Source organism: Macrobrachium nipponense, chromosome 10 (genome assembly GCF_015104395.2).
Source record: "Macrobrachium nipponense isolate FS-2020 chromosome 10, ASM1510439v2, whole genome shotgun sequence".
NCBI lineage: Eukaryota > Metazoa > Arthropoda > Malacostraca > Decapoda > Palaemonidae > Macrobrachium > Macrobrachium nipponense.
In genome coordinates this window covers 44610904-44630903 of record NC_087204.1, presented here as the reverse complement: position 1 = coordinate 44630903, position 20000 = coordinate 44610904, and the positions used below count along the sequence as shown (strand labels likewise).

Here is a 20000-nt window from a genome sequence, read left to right as displayed (position 1 = left end):
GGGAATTTTTTAGTTGATAATAATTTCGTCCTCTTGTGGATTCGAACCAGCGCACAGAGCAGAAATCAGGACTTCTGGATATCAAAGGACATTTCTAATATTATATATATATCTATATATATATATATATATATATATATATATATATATACTATATATATATATATATATATATATATAGGAGTAGATACCGATTTAAGACAAGACTACGAGCAGTGCCAAAGGCATACAGTAAATGCTGAGTTGCGGATGAGGCCATATTGGTTGGAAACTTCGACAACACGAATCCTTTCGTGCACTTACTCATGAAGTGTCAAGCTCCCTGTGCACATAGCCCTATTCTTCTCTCTATTGCACGCATACAAGTATCTTAAGATAAATTCCTTAGTATTTTTTTTCAGTAAAATAATTCCAACCAGCTACCATTTATATCCCCGTTAACGAGAAAAGATAAACATAGTGTTACCTGGCGTGCAGCAACAACAAACGTATTAATCAAAAAGAGTAAAACAACTTTATAAACTTAATCAAGATGGTCCCATTTAATAAAGCCACCAGAAATAACGAGTGAAGATTTGCTTAGTTATATACATTGTAAGATGTCTTTTTATTTTAGAATTTGTAGGAAATTAGAAGGCATACTTCCCTTATTCTTGATACGCGCGTACGCACACGGAATTACTTCATGTGACCTGTAGATTTTACAGTTTGCGCGTTTAGAATAGAATTTATATCTATAATAGACATTCATTCTCTATACGTTTAATGTACATGCACGGAATCACTGCATATCATCTATGTACAATACAAAGCTTTATGTAGTAATTATCGGACGATTTGAATTGATAGCAGGCATGCATCTGTTCACTGTATTTACCCCAATGGAGTCGCTACATGCTACATATATACTTTTATATAGCACAGTTTTGGGTTCTTATGACGGTTTGAAAAAGTGTAGGAATTTCATTCCTCTTTACTCTGTACATACTCGAGGAATGTTGAAGAATTTCTTACAAGCAATTTAATTCTTATTCAGTCACCCGGAAGGAATTATAGGTCAGCTAGTTCAAGGGTACCCACGATTCCCGTGGCTTTAGTAATCATGCGGTTTTGCTTTCATCAAGTATTGTTTATCTATTACTAGGAATAAACCCCATTTAAATATACTCACACACACCCACTCACGCACACGGTGACGTGTATAACTATTGTATATATATAATATATATTTATAATATATATATATAATATATATTATATATATATATATATATATCTATATATAGTTTAATATATATTTTATATATATATATATATATATACGATATATATCATATATCATATATATATATATATTATTTATATGCACACACGCAAACACACACACACGATATGACTGTTAAAAATTTAATGTGTATATCGGCGCTTTCTTGTGTGTCAAGTCGTGTGAGCTATACAATGATATTTAGTTACATTATTTTCAATTTGAATATGTACTTAGAATTTTTTTTATGTATGGAACTGAAAGTGGAAATATGCAGCAATATTGATCGTGCAAAGTTCAAACGTTTTTGATACGGAAGAGTGGTGGGTCAAGTAAGGATTTCAAGCTCTGGGCGTATTATATTCAGGTTTTATGTTCGTGTTTCCTGTTGATACCTTTTGGACCAGCACAGACATTACCATTTCATGAGTTATCATCTATAACCAAAACCTCTCTCTCCCGACAACAGTTATCTCGTGGATCCGAAGATTTTATTCCACCAAAGTTGAACCAAACAGAATATTTCAGTTGTGTGACGCTGATATATGAGAATTTTATCCATGAGCTGTGAATTCTCCTGTATTTAATTTGGAGGTTGAGAAAAGGACGTGAAGTTGATTCCACAAGTTCTAGCTGATTTCTGTGATAACCAGGAGTGGATAGCTGGTACTTTCAAAGATGATAATGTTTTCAATCTTGCTTTTCTCCAGTTTCTCCCAAGAGGAAAGTTTCTCATCTCCGAAAGTTGTTCTTTTTGCAACTCTTGAAAATATGTAAATTTGCTTTTCACTTTCAATTTTTGTGACTGAAAGTGGTTAAGGAGATCTGGATTATGAAAGAGAGAGAGAGAGAGAGAGAGAGTTTAAATACACCTAAGTATTTGTAAACGGCTAATTCCAAAAGTAATTCGTTATAGTGCCTGTTTTACCCCAATTATCGTCCCGTCTTTGCCATTTAGTAACCCGACCCAGTCTGGGAGAAGCAACGTATTTCCCCGTAAAATTCCTATCCATTTTGGTAGCCATTAGCGAGGAGCGGCCATTACGAAGAGTGGGAAACTGTTCAAATATCCTGTAATGACTCGGTTGCGGTGGCAGCCCCACTTTCTCTGCAGCTGGTTTTTGTCTCAGGTTGCAGGCGTGGCCACCTGGGCCTGTTGATAGCCAGACATCCAGCAGCGTAGCTTGTCGGTGGCTCTCCTTGAAATGCTTTTCCCAGGGACTCTTTGGACTTTGTTTCTATGGACGGTTGAACGAAGCCGGGCAAGAGTGAGGTGGTGTTCTGTCGTGGCTATGCGTATGGAGATCATGTCACTAATGCAGAGGGATTTAAGGGACATAAGAGGTTAAATTCAGTTTCCATATATCTGCTTACATATTTTTACGAAACATCAGAAAAGAATAACTCGACATAAAAGTTTTCCCATTAGGAATCTTCAGCTGTAAGGCGCCTCTTTCTTACTTTATAAATACAGTGCCCTCATTTGGTTAAATAATTGATGGGTGCTATTTGTTCTTTATGATCTCGAATCCAGCTTTGTATCGTAGAATCAGGCTTACTATACATTTGAGTGTATATTGTTGCTCTTTTCGTCGTTTTGTGTATAATGATATCGCCATTGAAGTGTACTACTTCCTAGAAATAGCTGAGTTTTTATAGAATAATGGGGCCTGTGAATAGCACGGCGTAATTTTTTTCCTAGTTTATTTTTATCCCGTCACTAATACGTATATTCTTTCTCTGTTTTAGGAAAAGAATATATTCATAGGGTGGCGAGGCTTCCTTGCTATTCGTGATAACGAATGATAAAGCCAAATTCAGTCTGGCATCTTTAAATTCATTTCTAAATTTCGTACGTACGTTTGTGTAGGTGGGGTTGAGTAATAGTACATAATTTAAAACTGTCAATCGGCTTTTTTGCGTAGTCTGCGCGCTGTGAACGTGATGATGAATATGATGATCAACAAGAATGTTATCGTTTTTTAAACTGATTTGCACGTGTTTTTTTTAAAGTATATTTGTCTGCATTCATTGTCTAGCCGTTTAAACAAATTTGTTATTCTCCTACTGCCTCTGCCTTTCTGGGACCCAAGAAAGAGAACTGCGGAATTGCGTTAATGCGCAAAATGAGATAATTTTATTTTCTCACTCATCAGCATTCATCAGACACGTCGTGATAATGATAATGCCCAAGGGAAACCCTTGTTTAACGTTGCCTATTCATTTACATATTCATTCTGCCATTCTTGTACTGCATCTTAAGAAGCGCTGTAAGTCATGGAAATGTTACTGACATATTGACTTGACTTTCTCACTGTTACGCCGTACTTGCCAATTAGTAGTGTTCCCTCACAAAAGCAACCAAGTAAAAAATGCACCCAAAGAGTCTTTGGCGCAATCGAGTTTTCTGTACATAGTACAATGCTGTATGAGCCGTGACCCATGAAAGTTTCAGTTACTGTTCGGTTGTGGCCTGTTTTGTAGCGTTGCCAGACGTACGCTCATGGCTAACTTTAAACTTGAATAAATTAAAAACTACTTAGACTAGAAGGCTGCAATTTGGAATGTTTGATAACTGGAGAGTGGATGATCAACATCCCAATTTGCAGTCTTGTAGCCTCAGTAGCTTTTAAGATCTGAGGCCGGACAGAAAAAGTGCGGACGGACAGACAAATAAATCTCAATAGTTTTCTTTTACAGAAAACTAAAATGAAGGAATTTCCTGTACATTGTGTTGCATGAATTTTTCTGTTAATTTAGTTGACACAAACAGAGGCAACTTTAATGAAGATATTCTCTGTAGTACATTTCCTTCACTTCAGGCTAGATACTTCCTGTGTTCAGCGTTATATTTCTTGGTGGTCATAAAGAGGGTATCTCAGTGGAAACCAAGCACTTTGTTTTATTCGTATACACACATACACAAACACACACAAACAGACACACACACACACACACACACCACACACACACACACACACACACATATATATATATATATATATATATATATATATATATATATATATTTATATATATATATATTCATTCTAGCGTCTCATAGTAAATAGTGACGGGAAATCCAAACCCGTTTTACTTGTGTGACTCCAAAATCTATTCTGCTCTTTGTTGTCTTGTCAATTCTGCGGAAGTTCCTCTTAGATTTACAAAACCAAGGTCTTCGGCTTTCGCTGTAAGTGTAAATCCCACGGAAATACCATTTTCCCTCTGAAAATTAGGAATACGGAGTATTCGGTTACTCAACAGGAAATTATAGTTGTTCGGCTAATAAACAATTGATCTAAGAGAAAGTAATGGAATTGAAAAAATTGAACACTTTCATACGTCTAATGTCTCAAACTGATGGTTCATCTTTTAATCAGTTGTGCAGGAATAAGGTGGATGGATGGATTTTTCAATTGAATCCTAGCGTTAGTGGTCCTGGAAGAAGGGGGAACGTACAGGGTAAGGTGAAGGGAAGTCCCGCGGGAACAAGGTTATTTTCGGGGAATCCCGGCAACTTTTACGCTTAGTAGGGATTGCGAATGCAGGTACTCTTCAGATCTTGCGCTCAGGTCTACTAGTTCCGAGTTCTGAGATTCAAGGTCGCTACCGAAACGGATGGTTTTTGTTTCACCCAATTACATATCGTAGTGACTGAAAGGACAAAATATCCACGCACGTTTGTGCTTCGCAAATGTGAGGTTATGCCAGATGAGAATTGTGTATCGACATGCAGTGTTGAGGAGCCTCTCTTCTCTCTCTCTCTCTCTCTCTCTCTCTCTCTCTCTCTCTAGACTAAGATGTTAAAAGTATAGTTTAAATGAGCTGTTTTTCAAAAGTCTACTTGCAGTTGGTACAAGTGCAATGTGAATGTATATTTTTGTTATGTAGTCATGTCTTTCATTATAAAATCATTGTAATATATTCGAGTGAAATTCTCTCTCTCTCTCTCTCTCTCTCTCTCTCTCTCTCTCTCTCTCTCTCTCTCTCTCTCTCTGTGATTCTTGAAAGTTTTAAGGCATTACAAACAATTGGTTATTGATATAAGGAGATAAACAAATATTTTTTTTCCATAAACAAATATTCCTCTGAGTAAGACACTAATCTTTAAAAAAAAAAAGAAAAAGAAAAAAAAACTTTGCTCTCATCAAAGCTAGGCAAGTGGATGTATGTACGTACGTAACGTCGACGATCTTATTTATGTTGCCACAGCACCATGATTAGAATTGCTGTTGCCGAGTGAGCCGACGTAGCAGGAAATCTATCATATATATCCCTCGAGGGGGAAGCAGGAACATGCAAGGAGTCATGGTCGTTTTCACCTGTGCGTGACCCCGTGATCTTTTAATAAACGATTTCCTCACCCCTCAATTGATCACTCTTTGCTCTCGCTGGAATAAAAATGGACCATTTTCTTGATCAGAATGTGCGACTTGTGTGTGTATCACACACACACATACAAACATATATATTGTGTGTATGTATACAAAAATACATAGTACATACATACAGAATCTACTGGTCGCTATGTATATGGTATGTATGTAATTTCAATAAATAAAAAACCCTCTTAGCTTCTCAATTTCTTCACACATTTTGGATATGCTTGTCACTGCAAAATCTATGGTCCAAATTGAAATAAATAAATAAATAAATAGATATGTACTCGTATATCTATATATATATATATATATACTATATATATATATATATAGTATAACATATATATATATATAATACATACTCTATATATATATATATATTATATATATATATATATATATATATATATCATAATATATATATATATATATAATATATATATATTCTATATCATTAATATATATATAATATAATCTATATATATATATATAATATATAATATATATATATACTATATTATATATATATATATATCTATATTTATATATATGTATATGGATATATAATGTATATATATATATATATAACCGTATGCAATATTTTTCTCAAAGATACATTGAGAGTTCGTTGCAGAAAAAGATTTTTACCCAAAGAAAACTACCCAGAAATAACTTATCGTGATGCGTGGACTGCCCATTGTCTCATTACATACCTACTCTTGGAATTTTTGTGATTCCTGGTAAGAATCATGCTCATGAATCCTTTCGTCCTTTATATTAGAAGACGAAAGTGCAGTGGAAAAAAATTGCTGCAGTTGCGTATGATATGATAACACTTATATCATCTACATGAAATATAAATACTTTTTTCGAGAGAGCTGAAAATTTGGAGTAATAAATTTGAATTGTAACTGTGAATGAAACTCGCAGTGGATATGTCGTGTGCATTTGAATTAAAGTTTTGATATCGTTATCAAATATATTACGATAATGAAGAAGCCGTGATTCAAGAAACATATATTGAATATAGTACAGTGTGATGAGGAGACCTTGGAGTGCATTTCTTATTTCCCTTCCCTCAAGACATCTATTGCGTATTCTTACATATGTTGTTTGTGGAACCCCGTATTCATACGTTAGATAGTATACGAGTAATTGATCAATCCGTCACACGATGGCATTTGTTTTCAGAATATCGTCAGAAATAGCTTAATTTGTTTTGGGACTCCTGCTGGCTTTTAAGAGTTATAGAGGTAAATGGCATTTAAGAACTTTAAGAATGAAATGTCAGATGCTGTTGCTTTACTTTTTGTGTCTCGATCAGACTAAGCTTATGTAACCAAAGCAAAATCATGACTGTCTGGTAAACTCTAAAACTGTTTGATTTAACGAGGGCAAATCCCCATTTCCCCGGGAAAGATCAAGGTGCGAGCACTTCAAACACATGCTGAATATACCTGCTGTGAAAGGGTCACTCTGACAGTCATTTGTTAATTAGCGCTGTAAGGCACAGCCTAGTTTCTTCAGGACTTGAGGCCGTTTTGGTAGGTCTTGTAACGTTGTTATATTATTGTAGTGGTGTCTGTGTTATGCATAAGAAATTCCTTTCTAATGAGGGCTGTAAAATGCAATCCCCTTCCCTTAAGGGGTTCGGGGTCTCCTAATATTAGGCTCCTCATCATTTTATGGCTACTTGTGCCGGGTCTCTTCGCGTACATGTTACATTGCATGGTCCACACGAAAGGGGTGTATATAGTACTTGTAATCAAAAGAATTATGAGCGGGAATGGATTAAAGACTGCTTTGTTAAGCAAATTTCGTGCATGAATCACTTGAGCGTGTAAGTTGCTCTAATCTTTCGAGTGCAAATGTCGATGAGGAGTCGTTGCGTAAAATCTTGATAATAGTAATATGCAATGTTCTCTGCTCCTGAGTAGTTAGGAAATTAAAAAATCTATTTTTAACCTTATTGACCTTACTTTATTTCCGTCTCGTTTAACACTGTTTCCTTCCCATGTATTTTACGTTTCCTCATATTTTAGTTGTCTTTTTTCCGTTCTTTCTTATATCTCTTATTCTTCGTTTTTTGAATCTTTCAAAATAGTATTGTTATTTGCTAGTCACTTTGTGACCCGTCAGCTGGAAGTACCATTTAAAGCATAAGTAATGGACAATTGTTTTTCTAGTATTACGTAATTATTACACTTCTTGAAACCAGGCGCGTCTTTTGGGTTTTCTAATTTATTCAGTTTTCTGAAATATATCCCAGTCATTAGAATGATAATTATTCATGAGGATGCAAACGAATAGATCCACGAATTTGTTTTGGTCATTGCTGTGATATTCAAAATTCCCTGTCTCTCTCTCTTCGTCTCTCGTTTGACCTTGTTTTTGGCAGTTACGTGTGGAATGTTTAAGTCCAAATTCACATATTCTGGGGAATTGCTTTTAAATCTTTTGTAGTCGTCGCTCTTAAAGTTGCACAAAATGAAGATGGGGAAAATTTAGAGTTTGATATAATTACTTAACATGACATGATGTTAAAATCGGTATGAAACAGAAGCTTTACCTTAATGTTGAATTATAATTCTATTACGTAACTCTGTAGTCTAAGAAAACGTCGAATTATGGAAATCCAACGATTAAAGTTGTATTTTTTATTATAATGAGACAGAACATGACATAGAACCTGTTTTCGTTTTCAAAGAAATTGAATTCCAGACTTGGATTAAACTTTTTGGTGGTGTCATATTTTTCTATATTACTTTTAGAATTTCATAATTATTTTGCATTGAGCCTAGTTTTTTACTATATTTGACAGTCCTTGCAGACAGATATGTACTTCACCACTTCAGCCTGAATAACATTATTGAAGTATGTTTCCATGTGTTTGGAAAATCATTAATCCTAATCCATAACCCGTAGTCCTCACCTTCCTCCCGCTGTGAGATAATTTTATTTAAGGAGATATGTGAATCAAATGATATTTTCCAATGCATTATGTTGTTACGAGAAACTTCTTTTCTTCCTTGGATTTCAGTGACTGTCCAGCCAAGCTTTCTCAAAACGTAATGATAAGTGTTTTTTGTATGATGACTCTGTTTAAGAATGATGATTTGACGATGAATCAAAAGATCTGTCTGGAGAGTGGTACAACTCCTAAGATAATGTTAGAATATTATAGTAAATGCTGCTTTAGACCTTGCGCCTGGTTTTGCGTGGAGTACAACATAGAAATCGCTGAAAATAAGAGAGGTCTCCGTTGCAAGCTTCCTTTTATCAGAACAGTTTGTAAATTTGCTCCTACGTACCAAAGGTGCCATTCAAGGTCTAGAGTTGGGAATGTACTCATGTTGTCTGTTATACCAGGTCTAATATTTGCGGCAAAAAGCAGCTGTTGCAACTTACTTGGAATGTGTTGCTACAAGAGAAAAAAAAATATCAAGAAAGAAAGAGGGCTCGAAAGCAGGAGAAAAAATGAAGAAATAAATCATCCCAAGGAAAAAGTTAAGGAACTTGATTAAGAGAAGTTACCATTTGCAGGGCAGGGGTGAAGGGCTTTCACCACTCAGGGCTTTATATTAAAAAAAATGTGAAAAGAAATTCTGCCAAGCTAATAAGACCGATAGAGGTCATCAAAACTGAGTATAGAAGAGAATGAGTAGTGCAAGATCGGATTGTTGGAAATATCACATTCATATGTAAAAGTAATGTATCGAGGAATGGGAATGAACTGGAAGGCTGCAAAAATGAAGAGTCTGTGGTAGCCAAGAGGAGAAGAAAGGACGGTTTACAATAGTTTTCATTACGTCGTTGCATGCGTAGTTGTGTAAAGATACTGGTATCAAGAGAATTTTAGATACTAGAATTATGTATTAGATAGAATTATGCATTGTGGAATGTGATTTAAAAAAGACGTGTTACTTACTTCTTAATTACAGAGATATGTAACTCAGTGAGTGACTAATAATCATATATCATAATAAAGCCCCTTGCTTACGTAACCAATTTTGCATATCATTAGGTTTTAGGATCTAGTAGTTTGTGAGTTTTGAGATGATACGCATAAGAATGTTTAAGTTTGGGAGATAAACACGATAAGGAGTAATTACGTGCGTTTGTTTGGTTACTTGTTTTCCACAGTATACTCTCTTAAAATGTTTGTTAAAAGTATCTGAACTTTATTGCAAAATATGCTACAAATGTCCTTTAATATATAATTCGCTCTTCCTCGGAATTAATATATTTTCATATATATGTAAACCGAAGGTGAATTTTTTAGTTTATAATAATACGTCCTCGCTTGGGTTCGAACCCCCTCCCAGCGGACAGAGAAGAAATTAGGACGTCAGTGATGTTATCGATTCGGCTAACAAGTGAGCGAATTAGATATTAAAGAACATTTGTAGCTCGAATAATTTATATGAATCACGGTGATGTGATAATTATATTTACGTATATATATATAATATATATGTATATATATATATATATATATATATATATATATATAGTTTATATATAAATCGGTGAACATTTATTGATGCGGTTATGAAGTCTGCATGAAATTTCTAATATGAACTCAAACATTTTGCAAAAATATTTGCTCATTGTTTTATCTGATTAGAAAAAATTAGGCGACGTAAATAAAGAAACACGTCAGGTGTCAGAGGGGAGTGTGTTAGCGTGATTATAAATTCAGGAATTAGTCCATAATCATGATAATCCCTCTTGAAGACCATGCATTTTGTACAGCAATCACCTGGACAGTACAGTCGATCCGGGTTGAATGACCCACCAGATAGAATTGTGTCTCCTGCCTTGTGTACTGTAGGGTAAGTTTTTTTTATTTTTTTCCCAACATGGATTTGGTTGACGAAAATTTCACTTTATAATTTTTTTTAGCATGTTTTGATTTCTACCCTGAAGGCGAGGTTGAACCATTGAATTTTGGATTGCCATTGCATAATGTGTTGTAATAATTCCTTTGTGATAATGTCACATAAGATACAAAGTACGAGTTGAACGAGAGTTAGCAAATAATGCATAATTGGTTTAATTAATATAAGATACATTATATATATATATATAATATATATATATATATATATATATTATACCTATATATATATATATATATATATATATATATTATATTATTATATAATGTATATGTATCTAGTATATATGCAATAAGCATGCCTTCACGCTGATACGTATTCTTACTTGTGTTTGGTACAATTTCCCAGTATCATGTGAATATATTGTGTATTTATATGTAATATTTTATTGCTAGATTAAATTCTTGTTCTGAGTCTGAGTAATGTTAGCAATAATGAGTGATTTGTACAATTTCATGCAAAGAATACTGTCATCGGTGATATTGACTGACTGACCATGGTTGCTAAAACTGTTGTGACAACATTCATCAGTGAATATATATATATAGCATATACATATTATATATATATATATATATATTATATTATACATATACATATGCTGATATGCATCATATATATATATTATATAATATATAATATATTATAATAATTATATATATATATAATATATAAGTATATATATATATATAATATAATATATATATATATATATAAGGAAAGTGGTATGAAGTTTAATAGCGAAAACTGTATTAACTTGATACAAGTTTTTAACATGGACGGCAATCGTATGTACAGTATATTAATGAAAAAAGTAAAAACTTTCAGTTCCTCAGACCAAAATGAAACCTTGATTATATGCTTAGCCTGGTCATTAAGGAAAACGAGCATTTACAGTTGAATGGTGCTGCTGAGTAAAATAGTATTTGAGGATGTAACGTATAACTATAATAAAAACTCCTGTTGTATGCGTGTACTAATATTACCTGTGTTGAACGAGACATAATAGATCTATAATTGCATAGGAAACTTCGTTTAAGTAGCAACGAAAAACCTAGAACTATTTAAAATGTAGTAATTAAGATTCCTATTAGATCCTAGAGTTTTGCTGCCATGTAAAATAGCTTTGATTGTTCAGGTAATAATTTTTAAAGTATTTTATATTTAGTAAATACTGGCATTTTCACAAGCCATATGGCTTTTAAAGATACAATTATATGTTCTTAACTGTTTTTAAAATCCTTCTAAATAGTTAATTTGAGCTTCAAGTTCATCTTTTAAACGTAAAACGAGTTGTTAATTGCACGTTTGATTGTACTGTTGCATTAGTGTGGCTCAGGTTTTGAACCAAAGATTTTCGGTGAAAATTTGTTGGTTTTATTTCTAGTCTTTTAATGAGTAGGTTTTACGTGCAGTACGGAGTGCGGGTGTAAAGGAACGCTTTTCTTTATTGTCACTGTAGACTATTTATTTTTGAGACTGCCTGTAAAATTAGTACCACAAAGAAGTACGCATTTAAAGTTCTTGAAATATATCCTTTGCCATGTAGTAACCTGTTTTAAACTTCATATATTCTAGGCCCAGGAAATATCTCTTGTAAAGGTTATTGGGAGAAAATAATGTATATGGAGTTATTGCTGTCACCACTTTATCATACAATTTTTTGTTTCTGTAAGAATGATTATAGATATAAGTTTAGATTTTTTTTTTGTAAGGGTAGAAAATATAAGTCCATAATCCAGACTCATGCAGTATAGTTACTGACCGTTGCTGAAAGTACCTTACATTTTAGAATAATTGTAAAGCTTATGTTTTTGTACCTTAAAAAAAAAGCAGGGTAAGACGTTCTTTGGTACATGCAGTGGCTATTTTACGTTTTAACGTTTTGAGTAATTTGTAGTTGTATAATTGTACCTTTTACCAAGTCTTCCTTTTTACTTTATTTTTTGGGGGGAATTAATAAATAATTGGTAGTTTATCAAAACAATACTAAATGCAAATGAGAAATACAGTAATTTATGAACACGTCTCCATGATTAATTTCTCATGGTTGGATTGTGTATTATTTGTAAATATCTGGGAATTTTCAGTTGTGTTGGTAAATATAACAAAATATATAACTGTCAGTTGTGATTTTAATGGTAAAAAGCCCTGTTTTGAATACTTAGCTGGCCCAAGTTATTTTATATATCTTGGTCAACCCTTCATCTTATACCTAGTAATTTCCGCAGAATTTTTGATATTCTTTTATTTTATTTTACCAAATGCATACGAAAAATAGCTTATGTTATTTTCCAAGATTAGTTCGTTTATATATATATATATATATATATATATATATATATATATATATATATATATATATATATCATAATATATATATATATATATATATTAAACAACATTCATCGTTTATTTTCTTCAAGAATGCATTTTAAGGAGTTGGAATTTATCGTAATACTATTGTATATACTTGTAACGAGACTTATAAGCTACAGGATGAATATAAGAAATCTCGAGTCCCTGGAACTGGCAGCGATGTCTCCACAACTAACTGGAAAAGCAGTTTTTATATACAGTTCCGGTGCTGTTATAAAATGAATAATTTTTGCTTGTACAAATTGGAACTTGTTAATGTTGTTATGAAAAAGGCCTGATAAAGTCTCGTGAATTCACTTCTGTTTTCTCTGCCTCTAACCAGCCTTTCAAGGTTTCCTTTGTTTTGCTATACGTGAAAATGGCCTTCCTTGGTGCTTTGTCGTGCCGTGCATTAGGATATACGAGTCGCTCGTGAGTTTTGCATGTGGGAAAGGCATAGCAGAAGGAATTGCAGATGGAAAAAGGAGAGAGGAGGAAGCCGAGAGGGAGAAGGATGAGGGAGGAAGGTAGGGAGACATAGGAGCAGGCATATCAATAGACGGAGAGAGTGAAGGTGGCCAGTCGTCGGCCTTCGTGCCTCGCTTGAGCAGCATTCGGCAACCAGTGTCTTCCCAGCCACCATTCCAAGTGGTCTCTAGCGAGAAGTACTGTCTGGGACTGCACACTGTCGAGGTTGTACGCGGAATCCTTCTTGCCCTTGCCGTCCCGTGCAAGGATTTCGCTTTTGGTTCGTTCAGGTGGACTGGTGGAGATGACTTGATAACGGCAGTGATTTGTGTGGATGCATGTGATAGAAAAGTTATTTGTTCAAATTGACATCTGTTGAAGTCCCCCAAGAACATTGTCTTCCTCTGGCTTATTGGCTAAAGCGACAGACGCAGACATTGTGTCAGATTTATTCTTCCCTAAAAAAAGATCGGTATTCGAGGGATGCCTCGAACAGGAAGTAGTTACGACATGAGAAACGAAACGGTGAGTTTTTGTTCTATTAATTCTGGTTCATGTGTGACCCACTCTGACAAGCTTGGATCTTTGTTAGATAACGTTTTGTTGGGTGAATGTTATTTTCAACTTTACTTGGCGATTTTAAAATGCAGTAGGTATTGTTTGAGTAGAGGTATTATTTTCGGACTTGGCGCATTCGACTTTTGTGTACAAGAAGTGAGAAAGTTGAACAGTGAAACCTTTTGTTGGGCACGTCTCGAGATTTTCAGTGTTGTTGATGTTACGCAAGAAAGGAACACCACGTTCAGATTTTTATCATTTTGCTGGAAAATCAGCCATCTATCTATCTATGTATCTATATACATGTATATTGTATTATATATATGTCTATTTAATAATTTATATAAATAATCTGAATACACACAAAATTATATATAATATATATATATATATATATATATATATATATATATATATATACAATTGATTTACAAAGGATGGTTTCAGTGTCTTGGGAAGTATTGTGGGCTGCTATTCTCATATTCTTCTGTAGTCCTACTAGTTATATCATTCAGTGCCTAGAGGTAGACCTACAGGCACAGTGGGCCATAATAGAACGTAGTTACTACTTATCCCACTTAAATTTACACACACACACACACACACATATATATATATATATATATATATATATATATATATATATATATATTATTTGGAGAGAGAGAGAGAGAGAGAGAGAGAGAGAGAGAGAGAGAGAGAGAGAGAGAGAGAGAGGTTGTCTAGTGAAAGATCCAGGCTAATCATTAAATGTTAACTAGCCAATGCATTTTGAAGCTTTTCTCAGGATTCTTGTTGTGTGACTTTTGATATCAAAAGGTTGCACTAAGCATATAATAGCACCATTTGTTATTTCACCAGACATTTAAGAGAGCCTTAAACAGTATAATTATATGTTGATATGGACAACTTGAACCTCCATGAATTTTTATTGTTAGCCACCTTAAGATTTATGGCAAGTAATAGAAATCGAATAACCCCATGCGAGTATTATACGAGTAGGAAAGAAAGGCCATCTGAAAGTGTTACCGGTTCCAGTGGAGTGACTTGCGAGTCAGAGACTGAAGGGGCTGGGTGGAGGTGAGGGGGGGAAGTCGAAGATAGTAAGTTCTGTCTTACCACATCATTAGCGTTTATAACATTTCGTTCTGTTTTTGTTTAAAGTGTCACAACCGTATGTGTTATTAGCATCGATTCACTTGAGTGAGTTTTGAATGTCTTAGAACTATTTTTATTTGCGGTCCTATTTGTTTTGCCCTGTTCACCTATCTCTTTCTGTCTGTAGAGGACGGTGTGAGGTTTACATGGTTGTGGATGGGTGGTCAGGGAATGATTAATTGGCTAGGTCGTTGGTTGTTCAACAGTTACCGAATCTTCCTTGTCTTCTCTTCTATAGTATGAAAATCCCTGATGTGGCTTATTTTTATTCTTCGTTAACAATTATTTTCATGGTAGATTTGACTAAATTTTGCTCATTACGGGAAAAATTACGCCAGACTTTCTGAATATATTTCTGTAGCTAGAGGATAATTACTCTTTGATAGCCTTTGCCGTTTACCATGATGCTGTGATTTTTTTCGTCTAGGTGCGAAAAGTCGCACGTTGGAAAACGGTAAGAGATGGGGTGCGTTATCGCTGTTAATCGTTCGATGTCGATTTCGTAAAGGCAGTTGACCTTTGGTCTGGAGTTGCGCTCATGTCTAGAGGGGAAAACAGAATTGTTTGGCGTCCGCGTCTTAAGTTACACAAGCGATCCAGACTGACGTGTTAAAGCATCCTTATGCGGTGCCCGGTGTAATAATAAATGTTGTTGTCAGTTCTTCTCCTAATAGTTATGAAATCTTACGTTTTGGGAAGATTCTTGGTGTCTTGTATTGTGTCATTGAACCCTGCTAGGAGGTACGCTGTTATTTACTGGTATTTCCTTCCTAATAATACTGGTCATTTTCCCAGTTGATATACGGAGATAATCGGCGAAAACAACTGAATCAAAACCCTCACATATGGCTACACATGCATACACACGCGCTCACATTTTATGTGTGTAAATGTATATTATATACATACATACATACATACATACAACAACTACTCAGTTTCTGTAATATGTTTCATCTTTCCTTTCGAATTATTTATATGATTTCTTTGTGAGAAATACGCGCGTTTACACACACGTACACACACCAGCACACAATCCACATATATATTTATATATATAACGTGTGTGTTTGCGCGGGCATGGGCACGTATGTGTTATATGCGGCATGGAAAAGATACTATGCAATACAAAAGAAAGTTTGTCCTCTTCAGACCTTGGAAAATATAGTTAAGAATTAGTAGCGTGAGAATAGTATTGTATTTCGGGCATTATTTTTCCTTAGAAAGTTTTTAAATGAAGCAGATGTCTTACAGTGCACTGTCCACTTTTGACGTTTAATTAATGTCGGAAGGCCATTGCTCTCGTTTTAATTAAGTCTTGAAGAATATCCAGTCTTTGATGATGAAGGGGGTTCCCCTGACTTACTTCTGATTGCTTAGGAGTAATTACATTCTTAGTTTTCTGTATCTGGTTTATTCAGGTTTTATTTTTAACTTTTTCCAAAGCAGGAATTCATTTGCTTGTCTGATGAAATGTGTTGTTAATGCATTTGTTTATTCATTCTTCGTTGTATACGAGTTTCTCATGCAAGGAAGGTTTGTTTACATTTGCTTCATTTTTATTCCAGGTTTGTATATTCGTCTGCTCGGTTATAGAGTTTTTCTTTCTCTGTGCTTATATTCATTCACTTTTATCCATCGCTTTTTTATGTAACTGTGTTCTAAGCATTTTATAACGATTATTGTTTTCTAGATCTTGCCAGAAACTAAGGCTTGCCGCACTTAATACAAAGGAAGAGCCTTTTCCGAGATAACTATGATTCTAACGAAGATACAAGACCAAAACATTACTGCAGGAGGAATAGATATTAAAGATAACTTACAGATATGGGTAAATTTTGTCCAAACCAATGACATTGTGCACATATCTTCGCAGCTATTTTTGTCTTCGGTTAGCACCAACATGAGGGTTTATAGATAGATAACTGCGGGGTGACTGAATGGGTCCTTTTGAATAGAAAGGCCGTAAGATCTTATGAAGCAAGTGGCTGATGTTATAGCGATAGTTTGAATACTGCATACGGAAGCGTTGGCAGTGTTCATTGCCCTTTCGGTGGTTTTTGTAGCCAGTACCTTATAAGCCACGCAGCAGGTGTACGGTAAAGCGATCATGTATTGCATTCATAAACTTTTGAAATAGTGATCTTGGATGGAGATATGATGTTTGTTGTTTTATTTTAATCCAGCAATAAGCCGGCACAGGCTCTTGCCTCTAGAGCGATCCGGAATGGAAGGAGATGAGTGACTTTTTTTCTTTTAGAATAAACCACTTGAAATTTATCACTAGGACAAGAAAATCATTGAGGCTATGCTGAACATTATCAAGATATAGCTTTAACCGCAGGCAGAATTGCCCTATTTTCTTTGTCCTTGCCTATTTATTTTTATGTTAATGACAAAAACTAGGTCACTATCTCATGTTATAAGAGTAACAACCCTGTTAATTCAAACACGACCCTGTAAATGCGAGCAACTTCCGCTTAAAAGTAAGGCCGCCTTAAAGGTCATAGATGACTGCGACCTTTTATTTTCAGCGTTGAGAAAATAGTCTGCAATTATACCTGACTGGACATGCGTGCTTTTTTTTTCCCCTGAAAAATTCACATCTCGCTCTCACACAGCTGTGCGGTTGTAAAGGATCACGTTCGATAACGTAAATTATTTTTTTTTCACGTTAGCGTATTTCTGGAAGATGGTATTTTGAGCTTTACAGAAATAGGAAGTCACGATTGGAAGTGAAGTTTTAACAGTTGTAAAGGGGGTTTTGAAACCACCCCCCCCCCTTTCTGCTTTTAGTACTTTTCATAATGTAACGTTTAAAATAATTTTGAAGAGTGGTACGCCGGAATTAGAGAGAATGCTCGTCTCATCTTGAGGAATAACATTATTTTAGTAATTTTATCTTAGAATGCCGTTCTTTGAGGTTTTCATTGCTATCCTTAATTGTACCGAGAATAATGACCAGGTTTTCCTTTTTTTTGACATTTGTGAATACCTTTTGTTCCCGCGGTTTTTAGTTTGTGATGGTTTTTATGAACATTAGAACTGCTAGAAAGATAGAAATCCTTGAATTTTGATAATTGTTACTTATGCAGAATGATGTAGAAATATTTTTTTATCCTAGACATAGGTTTTCTTAACGGAAAAATTAGCCTTGAGGTTGAAAATAAGAATGATTTTATTTATGTTTATTTCCGTAGACCACGCTACCTGAAACTGATCTGAAATTCTTTGAAATTATCCGATTCTTTTTTTTTTTTTGTTTTTTTTATACACAGTTGCATATTTTAATTGATCTCCTTATTTTTTTATCAATTAATACTTATGATAACAAACATTGAATGTTACAGTAGTTGTTTGAAGTAACGTTTGTACTTCATATTGTGGATAGTGTTCATTTATATAGGAGCAAGGTTCGTAGCTACTAAATTTGTTGTTTTTTGTTGAACTGGTATATAATTCCTAATTACCCAAGTTATTTGGAACAAGTGAATCGCCAAAACCTTAGACCTATTTTGTCGTGTCCCTGTTTTAAGTTACGTGATTGCACAGTTTCAAAGGTTTTATTAGTGTTCCGTAAGCATCTCTCTCTCTCTCTCTCTCTCTCTCTCTCTCTCTCTCTCTCTCTCTCTCACACACACACACACACACACACAGGCTTACTTTGTGTCAATTGTTTTACAATCAACCACTTTACAACACTGAAGTTGTTGCAGTTATAACAGGAAATTTCTGTAGATTTTGTAGCTAAATCTTTGTGGTACTAAATTCAATTGGGCTGAAGTACCTTCTTATGCTTTGTAGCTTTGAAGTTCTTTTTCCCATATATACACTTGCATATTTTGTGTGTGGTTTTCATGATTGGTAGGTTATATTAATTAATTGCATTATAAAGGCAACATGCTTGTCAGATTTGACATGTTTTTTTTTTGGAATGTTTCCATACCTCACTAAGCTTGATTTCATATGATGCAGAAACAATGAATTGCCAGGATAATGAACCCATCCCATTGCAGAGAGAATTATCATCCCCGGATCCCTATGAGAATATTGTTTTAGACCTCATGTCTCATAAGTTTGCAAACCGTTCATTTCAACTTATAACTTTCAAAGTATAGTATATTTAGTTGCTAATTAACCCCATATTTGTAGTGACCAAGCCCAATGATTTTGGAACTCTGGCTTTAGCTTTAACGCTGCCACTAATTTAGAATACTCCAATTTTATTTATTTATTTTTACTACAGAACTTGTTTGGAAGACATCTTGAGAATTAATCCCTATTTGGTTCTGTGTTTTGTATCCAAACAGTTATCTTAATTTTTTAAATTGGTTTCGCATGCAATAAAAATTGCTGTTGAACGTCCAGTCCAAACTGGAGCACACCATATTGCAAAATCGGTTATCTGAAAGGAATTTTTCTCACTGATTGGCTTAACTGTAACTTCCTCTTTTCACGCAGTTTCACGAATTCTTTTTCCATGACCGTGTAGGCACTTTCTAAAATGTCAATCTTCCCGCACCCTAATAGGAATGAGGTGATTTGCACCGAGGTTCTCAATTAATTCTGAAGACAATGGAGTGAGAGTTGGTCCTTGAATGCTCGGAGAAAGGTGATGCATTCTTCCCCTTAAGCGCCAGGTTTTCAGAACTCATTTTGTGTATCACAATCCCATCATTGTGTCAGATATCAAGAGGGTGATTGCTTTATTGGAGGGGAAGATTCATTATTTCATCTCGGGCGTAGCTGAGAGAGAGAGAGAGAGAGAGAGAGAGAGAGAGAGAGAGAGAGAGAGAGAGAGAGAGAGAGAGAGTTATTTTTAGAGGAAGAGAGAGATCTTTGCCTGAATGATAGAGGAGGTTACAACTAGACAAGGACGAATATTCAGTCATCTCGGCTGCGACTTTT

General features: G+C 34.6%; 1 protein-coding gene across 7 annotated transcripts in view; it reads left to right on the top strand.

Annotated features, from left to right (window-relative positions):
- LOC135223599 (dipeptidyl peptidase 4-like) overlaps window positions 1-20000 on the top strand; it is a 312810-nt gene that overhangs the window by 199835 nt on the left and 92975 nt on the right. The window contains exon 1 of one of the 7 annotated variants that reach the window (XM_064262159.1): window positions 13479-13901. The exons of the other annotated variants lie outside the window; for them this stretch is intronic. Coding sequence (XP_064118229.1) covers window positions 13860-13901 — 42 coding nt within the window. The 5' untranslated portion in view covers window positions 13479-13859. Of the gene's footprint in view, window positions 1-13478; window positions 13902-20000 lie in introns of those variants that run through there. 7 annotated transcript variants of the gene reach the window in all.